Raw genomic sequence first — 14,570 nt, forward strand, 5'->3', positions numbered from 1 at the left:
AACAAAACCGACCCGCAAAACTTGGTCAAAAGTCTCGATCCTGTGTATCAATTTGTGAATCTGTGAATTTGTGACCTCTTTGTGATATGTATATCATAATATGGCTCAGTACGACCAAGAACTGATTGTATCGCACAGAATTCCATTAAAATCCTTGCAAAATAGGTAAACGCTCCCACAACTAACGAGATTTTACCCGACCACACGAGCGTTATACCCTCATCTAGAGGGCACACTTACTGCATCAATGCTTTATATAATGACCTTGAGTTCAGCTGCATTATTTTGAACAAAAATCCTTCCGGACCTAAGGCTTTAACGTGTTATCGCCCCATAGCACCTCTGAGTTATAGCATATAATGTGCAAAGATTGTTTGAATCGTGGAAAGTGATAACTTTTTCGGGATACTGTGTGTCGGATGATTATAGAATCCATTTTTGTGTCAACGGCTTGAACAGGAATGGAAACAGAAACGGAAAAGTCGGTAAGTGTGGGATGACAAATATCAACGTACTTCAAAAACTGGCCACTTTTATCACTTTGAAAATTCGTTGCTAGTTCAATAGCACTCCCACTGCATCATAGCGACATGGGGGTAGACTGATTAACACAAGTTATTCAATCTAAATAAAATGGTTAGCCTTTGTCTTAACTTATGAACTTATGAATTGCTTTTGAGAACTGAAACTTGAGGACCTAGTGTAGTTATCTTATCTTAGCAGTCACCACGAATGGCAGTAATGTTTTAGTACATGAGCAGCCTGCGCTACAGCCTTCTTATCTTAGTCTTTACCTACACCTCAAAAGCTGGCGGCTCTGCTGCTTTAAAAAGTGGCTTTCCGCACAAGTTAAGGACTCAGATAGCGTCTTGGTTATTATGGATGACTGGAGCTTGTTTAGATGGTCAACTTAAGTCTACAGCAAAGGTTAAGGAAACGGCAAACGCCTTCTGCATTTTGGTGACCACCGCAGACTGCGCGCAACACTTACTTTCGAAACAGTTGGGGCCGCCTGGACACATGATGCCCTGCACATGCAAGCAGATTATTAATACAGTACCACTAACTGTAGTTAAATCCTGTCCGGTGAAGATTTCTTCGGCCGTTTTGGAAATACGTAAACTGCTCGTACCTGTCCGGGTCAGTGAGAAGTTCTCAAGTCCAATTATGAAGCAACCCAAACAGAATCACCTACTAAACATCGTCTGAGATTTATCATTTCTGGTAAGTGTTATTCATAACCCTGAAAGCGGTCGTGAACATCATTTTGTGGAGCGACACAATCAGTCACATGAAGTTATTGGAACTTGAGTAACACTACAGATTTCTTCAGCTATCAGGCACTCGTTCTTGATGGCTGAGAGCATACCAGAACTTGAAGCATTGTTAGACGTCAAGTGAAAACGGAATAGAGCATGGATCGAGAAACCTAGTGATCCCAAAAACTGGAGAGATGAAAGAAACTGGAATCTCTTGGAATGTGCAACTATTGCAGGCAACAAGCCAAAAACACATAAGGCGAGCCAAATTATGAATACAAAGCGGCTGATTAATCTTTTAATAAGAAGGCATGTATGGTTGAGATACACGTGTTCAAATTTCTGCTTGGATGGATTTATTAAAAAGTATAAAAGCTAACGAATATCGGTGACTTTTATGTTGTTAGTCACAATCTAGACCTCCTGGCCCAGCGTTGGATGTACAAGTTTCCGGAATGTTAGTTACAAAATAACGTAAAGTACACTATCCGTCCTGATTTTGCATCCCATTTTTTGTAAGGCAGTACAATGTCAGTGTTTTCGATTGATGTTGCTGTCTGATACGTGGACTAATGATGATGTTAACAGATATTTGTCGTAAACATATGCATATTTACCTTAGTATGCGGAATATGTTTGCGTCTTACATGACCATGAACTTCTGTTTTTGTGTTATTTGAACTGCGCCTGACGAACGAGTTTTGAAGCTTGTTAGCTTTTTCCCCCCTAATCTCAGATAACAGTGATTCAGAGACTTTGTGACAACTCTGCGATTCAAAGTCACAGAGAGTCAATAGATTTTTAAAAAAGTTTACTTCTTGTCCACTATAATGGAATATTTCATTATGATGGGATAACAATAGCAACTAGAACAGCGCACAACCTGAGTTACAGCATTGCTCAGCATAACTGTAGTTAGGGGACATGTACCACAAATCCATGTTTTGTAACGCATTGTTGCGGTGCAACCCCAACAGAGTGGCTTTGATCGGAATCTATAACACAGCCACAAAACCGAGTCCATGAAATTATGAAGCTTTTGAGATAATCTTTTCTGTATGGATTTACTCTTAGTAGAAGGGCCTTCAATGATTCGTTAACGCTTCACACTTAGCTCTGTACCTTCGATCTAAGTTTTTTTTAACTTTAGGCAAATATAATTTTTTGTGAGAGCTCTGTTAATAGACACTTGCTATTGCTTACAAACTTCTATCCTCCGCCAACTTCGTTCAAGCCATAGGTAATAGAAGTCACCAGTGCCAATCAGAATGCTTCACCAAACGCTTAAATTATCCAAATATATGACACCGTTATCCCTCATATTCTATGGGCATTAATTATTTTGCTTATTAAAGAGTATTATGTGAGGTGTCCACCTTACGTTCTCTATCATTTCAACCAAGAGTGGTTCAGAAATATTTCCCTTCTTTCCGTTCTCATAGAAATTTGGGTTTTTAATACACAAATGGTAGGAAAGACGTGTGAGCAGCAGTGGTTATTCTTCTGCATTCCACCACACTGTGTTTTCGTATTGCTCTCAGAATCTCCAGCTGCCTTTTCTTATCCGTCTATCACTCACCGGCAAGAAATATTTATAATGATAATTGTGATTAACTTGAATTTGACTTTGTGTCGCATTCTTGAGGTGTCAGTCTCAATATATCTGAATCAAAGCCTCACCTATACTAACACCGGATCACTCAATCACATTCTAGTGCAAATAATGGGACAGTATTTGTCGCCGTTTTTGTGAGACCAAAAAAAATTTTGAACTGCAAAGTCTCCTGCGGATGCAACTCAGTGCCACGTTTCATTCTGATGCATCCCTAACTTGTCCAATTCAACATAGGCACATCCTTACTGTGATACGCCACACTCACTAGAAGACCATGGGTATTTTTGGTGAGGTTTATTCTCAGTACATTTTACTTGCGGCCAAATTTGCTTTTGGTGCAACATGGGATGATTATTGTTTCTGATGCTCCAAGGGTAGCGGATTACCCTACTCCCGAACCGGGAACATTAGTTAGATTTGAAACTATAAATATGGCACTCTTTAGCCACTAAAACTGTCCTACTGTGGTTACAATGCTGTTAATGAGGAGGTTGGCGGAACAGACAATTACTGAAATCCTGTGCTGCAAGTAGACCATTTAGGTCGCTGACCTGGCGCACAGTACGATAATAAAGAAACTTGAGGAATAGGCTTATCAGAAGTTTGGCAGATTACCAGGTAACAGGTCTACAGTGACCTTCCTACAGCAGGGAATTAAAATTATTGGCAAGCGGATGACTGGCAATGTATCGTTATGCCCACCAACGCTTTTGCGTGTAGCCACTCCAATGGGAAAACACTCCCTCTAACTTGGTTTCTTACTCCTATTAGGCCTTTAAAAAATCAACTGAATCTTGTTAAAAATAGACAACAAATTCTCCGAACCATTCTGCCTCCTCGCCAGACTCCTGCTTTTAATGGATGCTTTGAATTAAGCCCAGTGTCTACAGTACCCATTACGATAGCAATCATCAACCCAACCATGGAAGTTCCTGGTCTTTCCTGTCCACTGCGCTATAATGAAATAATTTATTTTGAAGCTTCAAGCTAGATATCATTCATGGAGTTTGACCCATTTGGGTAGCTGGTGCATTTCACATAGAACAGAAACAGCGAATATGGTATTGAAAAATGTGTGTACATGCGCATTGCAATATTACCCGTCAAAGTATAAAATGCTGGCTAAAAATAACAACTGGACATTTCAAAGCACACGTGCCAGAAATGAAGATGAGGCATTAATAGAATTCATCGGCAGAAAAGAATGTCACAGAAGTTTCGTCGAAAAGTCTCCTTCAAAGATGAGTCCAACGCCTATGTCGAAAATGGTAACAGAGCTATCCAGAATAAGCAGTTTTTTTCAGTTATATTTAATTTCCATAGGATTTTCTCACATGCCTAATCAGTGAGGATACTTTGGATAATTTTTGGTTTTTGATCAAGGCGATGACGTTTAACTGGCTCTCTTTACATGACGCCTTCACCACAGTGGAGGTTCTTAGGCTTCAGTATAATCTATCAGACAATAACAAATTAATTAAGAAGCGTAAAATGGGGTAAATTAGAAGAAAATATCACATAAACGACCAGACTTAATTGCCAAAAACGGCTATCGTATAACAGAATGAATGATTTCGATATAAAAGAATGAAGAGGTTTGGTTATTAACTAACGTGAACGGTTACTTTTATGAATATCTTTTTACGTAATCAATATAGAAGCTGGCGGCCAGTTTAGAGGCATCCGTATGGAGTGCGATTCCTGACTTTGGAGCAACAGACCACGGTTTCCTCAACATAAGAGTACACAAGGACTAATGAATAATGATATTCTTTAGACAGAACAGACCTGATATATGAGACTGTACTAAATACTTGTGCCGGATGCATAAAATGGGATAGTCGTTACTGTATATTTTGGCATAATATTTCATGCGATGCAATACTGTCCACAAGAAAAAAGCAATGGATGCACTTTCAGGGTTACTCACCGGCACAGTTTGTGCGCAGGTAGATGATTAGCTCTATTACTAAAACCGGTAACTTACGGAGGGTCTGAAGGCAGAAACGGCTCTTAAAAGAAAAGACATACCGAAAATTCTGGCTTGCAGCCAAGTGTTTTAAAACGGTATACTGAAGTTCAATATTTTCAACTTTCTGTATGTGCACGCACCCGGAATGTCATATCATCTGACTAGACCGTTGCCCAAATCCTATCATACCAACCGCAATGATTACCCACCATTCGAAACGAGATAATTTATTTCCTAGTGGAAGCTCCTGACACGCGTTTGAATTATTATTCACCGGTTGTGTGCATTTGTTTCTTTCCTAGAGAACTTCGACCAGGAGTGTTTTTAGAAATAAACAAAACGGACACACAGCAGTATGTGGATCACTATCACGATGCTCATTTGCAGTGAATTTCAATCTTTTCTGAGTGATTCTGAAACAGTACCGGTTAATTCGTGGACGACATTTTTGCAATCGATCAGCTGGTAAATTTTCGGTGGTTGTATTCAAATGCGAGGCAATTTTAATATCAGTCGTGATGACTGGTACGTCATACAAAAATTCTTTATTTCTGAACGGCTATTGGTGATTGGCACTTGCACAAGGGACTATCACTCGCAAATATGCAAATAAATGCTTTGGAACGCAAAACAGCAGGGCGAATATGATTTGCAGTTAGTCGCTAGAAACTATAATTATCATCAATTATATCCGCCGGTATATTTTTGAGCATTTGATAACAATAGAAGTTGTCAATAAAGCTGAAATGCTTCTTGTTGCTCGAAGCTCTGTAATGTAAACACTGATGGAGCACTACTCATGTGGGTCTCTAGGTTTGTGCAACAATCTATGAGTTCATACGTAAAAGCAGCAGGCCACCAGTTCTCGATAAAACCTGACAAGTCACAAATGTCTGACTACTGAAATATGCTTACGACATTTGACCAGCTGCTTTAGACTGTAAAACATCCGGATTTAATTGAATTAATGATAGGAAAATCTAATTTATCATTTTCTGCAGAAATGAAATTCGTAGTCAAACGTGAATCGATGACACATCCTAAAACCCGCATCCATCGCCCCCTATTTTGCGAAAAACAAGATTCCTGACATACTCGTATAAGTTATGAAAAAAATCGCTTATTGCGGTATGGCAGCAGTCAAAAGAGATACCGACATTTCATCCAAAATTACATCCGTTTGTAATTATCGGATTCTGTGCCTACATGTGACTGCAGCCGAAAATTGTTAGTGTTGCTCCGCATTCCAACTTCAACGCGACTTAACTTTCTTCCTCGGAAAGGAAACGATATTTTCATTCAGCTACATCTTTAAAGCAGATGAACAGGATTTACCAGCAAGTTTTTGTGGCATTTTCTCCGATTTACCTGGCAACAAATTGTGAGACGTTCGAAGTTGCGTTTATTTATCGGCAACTCAAACGAAAAGACTTTTCCAATATTCTAATTTAGGCTAATTTAGAGAAATGTTTGCAAGGTTATTACCTGAGTAATCAAAAGGCAAATTGCCATGGCCTATTCTGTTGCAATTGAGGTTTTATTTATCAGCCTGGACCAGGTAGTGTCCAAAGTTCCCAAGACAGGCAAGATCCCAGTCAGTTTGAAGTAATCATTTTATGGCTGCACGCTGTGGTATATACGTTCAGTTGGATGTGGCAGTCAAAGCTTGCATCCAATAGACTGCAGCCTTAAAATATTTGCTAATACTTTGCTCAAATACATCAGAACTGTGCAAAATTCTACGCAACTTGTGAGGGATGCAATAGTTAAGTTAAGTTAAGTTAAGTTAAGTTAAGTTAAGTTAGTGAAGTTGCTACTAGAAGGGGCCTGCGAAATGAACTTAATATTTATTCTTTTATTTCATTTATTCGTCTATTCCTTGTCGTTTTTTCACCAAGTGGCTGAGACACTTGGAAGAACATTGGATCTAAGGAAACTGCTTTTTCAACAGACAGCTTCCCAGGGGACTGTCACAGGATAATTGCTGCCATACAACTAGCCCAAGGACAACTGACCCAAAATCGGTCAATCAGTCAGTCAATCAGTCAGTCAGTCAGCTTTTCCGCTGCGAATCATTTACCAACGGTTTGTTTACTTCATCTGATACGGTTCGGGATCACTGTAAAAGAAAATAACACCTGCGGGAGTAAATAACGTTCACATAGCAATTTCTCATGCTCCACATATTTGGAACATTTTCTGGTGTCTGCACTATTTGTGGAAATGATTTTGTGTGTCCTTACCGCGTCGCTAGAGGGAGCTTGGTAGAAGCAATTGCTTTTTTGGAGTGCAAAATGCGTTCATATTTTGTAAATATTCAATACAAAACTGAGTTAGGACGTATATTTTCAAGCTTGACACGCGAAACCACGATGTAACAGGAATAAAAGATGTCATCTTTCTAGCTTCTCATTCGTTTTTGACCAATTTTGTGACCTGTAAAGAGCATGTTAACTAAGTTCGGCACTATCTGAAGCAGCCTATAAATAGGCCGGCACAAAATTCCAACAAATTTATCAGTTTGTTTTTCCCAAATTACACTTTATAGCCCACATTGTGTCCCAAGGATGGATTCTGTTTTCAAAATACCTAGCGCTTTCTGCCTCTCACACCTTACCATTTAATATTTGCTCTGAAAGTTTCTCTTAGGACTTATTTTCGCACTCAGAGGTACCAGTATACTTCTAGCCGCTTGAAGAATATTCTGTGTATTCCATACTCTGCCTAATGGTTTCCGATCGCACCCGAACAACTGTCTCTCTAACAGTGTGACTTCCACTATATCTCAACTTCTGAAATCAATGCTTTAAAACAGCGCCTTCAAAATCCTGCAGAGAAAAACCTCCTCTAGCGCTTCACGAATGGTGTGCTAAAATACATATACCATATGTATGTGAGTTATGAGTGAAAATGATCCAACATCCCCAGACTTTTCGTAAGCTTTTGGACAGATTAACATGCTAACTTTCCCACCAAGCTCTCAGTACAAGGCCCTGCTGGAGTGTACCAGTGGTTTTCTCGAGTACCTTGCGTCAAACATAAGCGTTTTCTCATTCCCCACCGATCGTCATATGACCCGTAACAAGGATCACTTATATATTTTTCGTTGTTTTGACTTCTGCCTTCTTTTTGCTGACGGTGTAACCATGCGCTGTCCTCCAGCTCGCCCCCTTATACCTCGGCTGCACATGGGTTTGTGAGGATCAGATACCCGACCACCAGCATGCTAAACGTTGAATGTACTAAAAATCCCTGATTTGGGCTTTCATACATTCATATCACACCCATAGTTTACCCTTTTAACATTCTTGCATTGCCTTTTCTCTGCCGTGCTTCCCCTACGAGATTCGATGAGCCTGGAAATATTCTCATTTGCCTTCAGGACTGTGAGTTAACTCCGTGGCCTATTCATGCGAAACGAGCATCCAAGATTAAACTTTTCCTACCCACTTTGAACAAGTTTACATCCACTTGGATAATTTCTATTAAAAGAAATCACAAGTACCGTAGGACACCTGTTCACCCGAGACCTGAGGTTTATTCGTCTCGTTTCCTCTCCACTAACCTTTATTTCTCCAACGAGGCATAGATTCTCTGGTTTCATTTTGTCTCTGTTACCAAGAGAGTATTAACCGAGGGACCTCTACCTTCTTCCCTCTTAAAATGTTTGATCGTTCTAGCCGTCTTTGTTCCCCAAACGACTCACAATAAACCATCGGTTCTTTTAACCTTGACTGATTTATCAGCTATCACGAATTTTGGAATTCTGTGCCATTTTTGTTTCCCATTTATTATATTCTGCGCCTTTTTGAGTCCAATTTTAACATATACCTACTAAATCACTAAAGTTAGGTCTTTCTGGCTAAATTTCATTCACGGTGTCACTAATAATAGTTTTTACATTTTTGATAGTCTGATTCAGACTTGCCAACAACTTGATTGGTTGGTTGATGAGCCAACTTCCGCAATTCTATAGAAGTGATTATCATTGGAGGATGAGTTATCGAAAATTGGCGTTGCTGCATCTGGTGCGCAATAATTTTTAAAGCAGGTCACATAAGGGCAGTGTTTGAGTGAACAGGATCACAGAAGCAATACTGAAAACCAATCGAGAGCTAATCAAATAATATCTAAGCAGTTGTCGTTGAAAGTGGAATCCAGGGTTAAAGGTGATAATATTTGAAATTCCGTACCGGTTTGCAGACTTGTCAAAAAATGGTAGGAAATATTTTTTGATAAACGAAAGTACTTCAACATGGGATACAGGACTAGGATAGTATTTCTCGGAGAAGATATAGCTAGAGTGTTGAGAGACGAACTCAAATGAATACACCACCAGTTTCATTCAGGGAGCTGACGAAAACTACGAAGTAAGGGCATGCCTCAGCACGTCGCGTAGCTAGTACTCCACAATCATCCTATTTGGGACAAATCCTTAGTAGAGACCAGATCTGATTGTGCTTTTTTGGTTTACCGCAACAAGCCGGAAGAAAAAGGGAGTGGATTCAGTGCTATCTAGCATTTCTACTTTGCTGGATGCTGATTTGAGCGCAATTATATGTGCAACCCATTTTTTTTACTTAAGGGTGCCTGCTCCTCATGTTATTCTCCTATGACGACTGAAACACAAATGACTGGGAACAAATCCTCGTCATGCGTCGTTGGCCCACCTGGGTTTGACTTTTGAGTGCTGGTATACAGACATGATCAGTTACGTCACTCGTTTAGAAATAAGCTGGTAAATGCAAATTAGGTAGCCGAATTGTCGGAAGCGAAGAGACCATAAAGTTACAACCCACTGATCAGTTGCTCGTCACCGGAGAGCAACTGGAAGATCGCGGGTCCCAACCTCCTCCCAGTTTTCACTTAAAGGACGACAGTGTCCTGAACAAAGTCAAATAAAATTTGGTCCGTTTTTTCAAACTATGTCTTACAATTTGACGGATAACGCTGCCTTTCATTCTGATTATAAGTCCACCTAGGGCCGAGGTGGTATCTAATTTGATGCCTTTTTCGAAGATCACGGAACAGATTGCAGATCATCTACTGCAAGGCTTGTAGCACAGTTGGTCGACAGAGCGCCAGCCAGATCGAACTGAAGGCCATCAGTTGTATAACATACCTTTTAGAGAGGCTACCAAGATGGCTTTTTAAATGTTTATAACATTCCGTTAAGGACCAGAGGCATGGAATCACCTTCCCTCGGCGAAATCGAGATGACGGGATCACCATGAACCAGATACTATCAACAAAAAATGTGTAGGCTCGGTGTTCAGCCTGCCATCCCTTCAGCGCAACTTATCGCCTGGCGTGCCACACTCGTCCAATGTACGCAAGTTTCGCATGTTTTACATTTCCCGTTAGTGAGGGTAGTTTTAAATTCTTATAGTGTGTGGCCAATGTCTTCTGGTCAATCTGATGATAGAACCCTAGATTTGTTTGACCCGCCACTGCCAACGTGCTTATCAGTCTTAACAAATCCGTGCTGAGCACTCCTGTGGATATTCTATATAAGAGGTCGCCTAACTCCTCTGTAACTCTGATAACTAGGCTCTCATCACCGCAAAACCAGGCTGTCAGAAATAGGCTTTTCGGAGAAGGCATATGGGGCTTTTGGTTGGCAAACTTGTTCGGCTTGACAGACAAGGTAGCACAAGTCGACGCAGAAAAATGTTGGATCACGTTTTCTGTAGGATCGATTTGCAATGGTCTCAGTCTAGGCTTAAGCATATTTCCCCATTTTGGGTGCACCTTAAAGCTAGGGAGTGGCAAGAAAGCAAAATCTTGAGGATATAACATTTAGGTTTGTCTTACTTGAACATCCAGCACCAAAATCAAGAATTAAAATTCGGTTTCTCCGTTTGTGGACAAAAATTTGGAGAGCTCCTTTTTCCGAAAAACAGTACTAGATAAATGACAAACCGCTTGACCACGGATTTTGTGACATTGTTAGCTGAACTTTTTTCTAGAGGTAGACACGCTTCGTCGAGGTACGATCGGTGCTTCAGTGGACTTTCAGTAAAAATGCATTTTTTCAGGCACTTTGGGGAAATGCACTTGGCAGAAAGTCCTTTTCAATCAGCTTGTTTCGCTCTCCGCTTCGCTGACCATTTATCGACGAAGACGTTAGGAACGATGGTGCTCACCTAACGGTTCTACCGCCAAAATGACCCATTCAGAGGGTGTCAACTAACAGAAATGCATCACCCGTCATCACTTACCCATAAAGTTACCAGTTACCTGATTCGTACGTCCCTCAGCAACTGTTGCCGAAACGAGAATTCCATCAGCAACTGCAAGATCAAACCACACGTAGGAGACATATGCACTAACCGATCTTTGCATAGTACTTTCACTAACCAGTTTAAGGGTTCTTGGTCTGGGTACACCAAAATGTTGATGTTGTGTGAGGGCTTTAATTAATAAGCATGTACCAGTGAAGACTTGCTGGCAATTTGTTTCCCATTTTTTGAAGGATTTTGCGTACGAAACGTGCTTCAACACTGATATGCTAATACTTTAACTCTCAGCGAGTGAGAAACCACACAGGGCAATAAAAATTACTGTCTATTTTTGACACTTATATCCTCTATCACAGCCTAAGAAATGCTGTGGAAGTTCTACCTTACTGAAAGGGTGATCTCATAAGTTACTGCTAGCAATGGCTCATCATAGCGACATGTTCGCATTGAAGATGGCGTCACAACAGACTGCACTATTGGGAAACAGAAATACTGTATGTAAATCTACATGGATTCAAATGGCAAATGATGAGCATATTTGCAGATTTGGATTGCAAACAACATGAAGTCAAATACGTCCGGGATTTCAGGAAGATAGCTGCGCTTCCAAACACAGTCCTCACGATGTTGCTGTTGATCATGTAACTTGTTAAAATTTTTATTAAATTTGTCTTTGAGATGAATCTGAAAGTGCGAGCCTTTTACGCTGCAATACGCTTCCAGACCCTCAGAAGCATGTCAAGATTGGGCGTTGGAGGAGTGTTATCCTCTACGGTGATTTAGTGTTGAGAACTTTTTCATGTTATTTTGAAACTAACCCTCTGACTATGGGCTCTGCGTAGAACAGCACCGATATATTCATTAAGTGTTCAAAACTGTAGGCAGATGTGTAGTCTGGTTACCAGTCGCCTGAATCTGTTAGCCCTTCTAAGCCATCTGGGCAGTTCATCCGTAAAAAAGGTTTGTATGGATGAGTCTTACGTATAACGGTAAAAAATGTTACCTTTCTGATACCGAAATTAACCACTTAAAGTGACAGCTACTGCTGTATGCAGGCAAGAAAGTCGATACCGAATTTCGTTTCACAAAGGTCACCAATTGTGTCAAACTGAAATTTACATTATGAATAAAATTCGAAGACAGAACTCACATAATTTCAATCGCACAGTTAATCAGAGTTTGTTGGTTCTTATCACGGGATTTTGACGTGTGCATCCTATAATTAATGCGTGGGGATTTACCTATACATAATGAAGAATTTTCTGACCAGGAATACCATGAAAATGGGTATCCGGTGATACATAGGAAAAAGAAAAGATCAGCACTTTAATGAATGCTGGCAATCAAGTCTGAAAAGGTTTCCAGTCAAATGGACAAGAAGTTGACGCGTACGGAGGACTTAGACCTGCCTTCTCATTTCATTGCTAGACTAAAGTGATTATTATGGGCCTTTTTTTCAAAGGTATTAGCTCAGCCATATTTAAAGCAGGCGTTGCCCTCGGATACAACAGGACCATTACCATATATCTTGCATCATCAATTTCACAATGTCTCTTTATTTGTCTGGTTAAAACATTTTGTACACTTCTGAGCCCTGATGCATTATAAAATTTCTGGGACTGCAGAGAGACCTATCATGGTCCCTAATAGTCAAGCGAACTCACAGACAGAGTTTTCTGGAACTATGACTTACAACAATAATAGAAATAACAATGATAAAATTACAGTCAGTCATCCAAGAAGCCCATGTTAATCGTTTCTCGGTAGCGCGGCATATACCCGGTACTTTGGCGAACCCCAGGAGGGTGTAACCTGATCATAGTGTGAGTGCGTTAGTTCACATAGACAACAACCCAAGCCTCTCTGAAACGCATTGCGTATTTTAGAAGATAATATTCTCCTAAGGGAAACAACTCACAAGGTTGCCAAAAACTCTTCAACACAACACGGCCGGTTTCGCTCTTCATGGGGCTCATCAGGTAGGCGCAATTTCCGAGTTTCCCTCAACTTTACGTTCTACTTGAATTGAACCCGGACTGTTTTTGAGAAATACGCTCATTGGCGAATCAATCTGGTTTCCACGAGGGACTCAACTGAATCTCTCGTTTATGATATTCCACAACTGAATGTGCTGCACACAGGCCACCTCATGTTTCAGTTGGCACGATATTCGAGATATGGCAGTATAGTTTCGTAATATTCTCCTCCATAACATGGCAAGAATTTTCGTTTTTTTATTGGTCCGATCCTTCCTATTTTAAGGGCTTCCAGATAGGAAGAGGCAAGCATTCAGGAATATAAACGATGCCCACGCTTTTGTCCAATATCCGTCAGAAATTAAGACAGCTCAAGAAGGACGCGGCAGTTTTCCATCCATCCAGCTTTTGTCCCAGAATTCGAGATGCCCACGGGCAATCATTGGTTTGGGTTCTTTTTTTACTAGATTGTCTAGCGATGGATAGCGATGGTAGTAAACAGCAACAAACATTGATGTGCGAACACCAGGTAGCACTCGATAGAATCCAAGCTGGATAATTCCATGTTTTCTTAGATAAAACCAACCTCCGCTTACATGTACAAATCGACCTTATCCTCACAGAAATAGCGTCTTTGGTGCTCATGATTACTTCAGGATCAGTCCGTTTCGTTGTCTCTGTTTTCCACTTTTTGATATATCTCCCTAAGCGGTTTTCGCCCAAAAATCACTTAAGACACGTCTGACCGAAGCTGCCTAATCCTTCACTAGCTGAACCCAAACGAATCATAGAAAGACCACGTAGTTCCATGTTACCGAGATAGCCAAAACGCAACAATAGAAATTCAACCCCAAGTTGTTGTTAGATTGCTGGTACATCCTCCAAGCCCGCTAACATCTTCGATGTCGCATCGCCACTTTTGGCCATTCATGATTAATTTTTTTATGATTACAGGTGCAGCCAAAAGGGCATCGATACTGTCTAATCGCTTTTTGGCGCTTTGCCGTTTGTTCTGTTTGTTTTAACGAATGTATGTGCCAAGTTATCTAAAGGTTGTTGGCAAACAGTGCAATTATGTGTAAGTAGCAACAGTCGGATATCAATGATCACTTCGTTGAATACTTATTCTTTGCTACGGTCCCCTAAAACAGCCGGGTCCAAGGTTGAATAGACCCGCTAGAGTTTAGTCACCAACCGAAGTTATTGAGAATAAATAATCAGCCCACTGATACACGATTTACGTCAGCAAATAAGATGTTTTATGAAAGACCGAAATGTTTGTTTGTATTTGAAGATTCTCATTCGTCCGCTGCTCACGGACTGACGATCTAGAACATAAACGCCTTATGGTGTACGTCCTCCCGTGTTTGCAAAGTAAAGAACTCCGCTTGTGGTGATTCATTTTTCAATTATACATCTGCTGCAATCAACTAATTAATAACTGCTTGTTATTGTTGCCAGTGAACCAGGAAACTGTGTCTCGGTTTCCTCGGAAACCTATGTGAA

The 14,570-nt window shown here is 40.5% G+C and overlaps 1 protein-coding gene across 1 annotated transcript in view; it reads left to right on the forward strand.

Moving 5' to 3' along the window:
* Positions 1-313: 313 nt before the first annotated feature.
* T265_11177 (hypothetical protein) overlaps positions 314-14,570 on the forward strand; it is a gene marked incomplete at both ends in the record, with an annotated part of 126,235 nt that continues 111,978 nt past the window's right edge. The window contains one exon of the mRNA XM_009177766.1: positions 314-485. Coding sequence (XP_009176030.1) covers positions 462-485 — 24 coding nt within the window. The remainder of the gene's footprint in view (positions 486-14,570) is intronic.

Source organism: Opisthorchis viverrini (assembly GCF_000715545.1).
Source record: "Opisthorchis viverrini unplaced genomic scaffold opera_v5_460, whole genome shotgun sequence".
Taxonomy (NCBI): Eukaryota; Metazoa; Platyhelminthes; class Trematoda; order Opisthorchiida; family Opisthorchiidae; genus Opisthorchis; species Opisthorchis viverrini.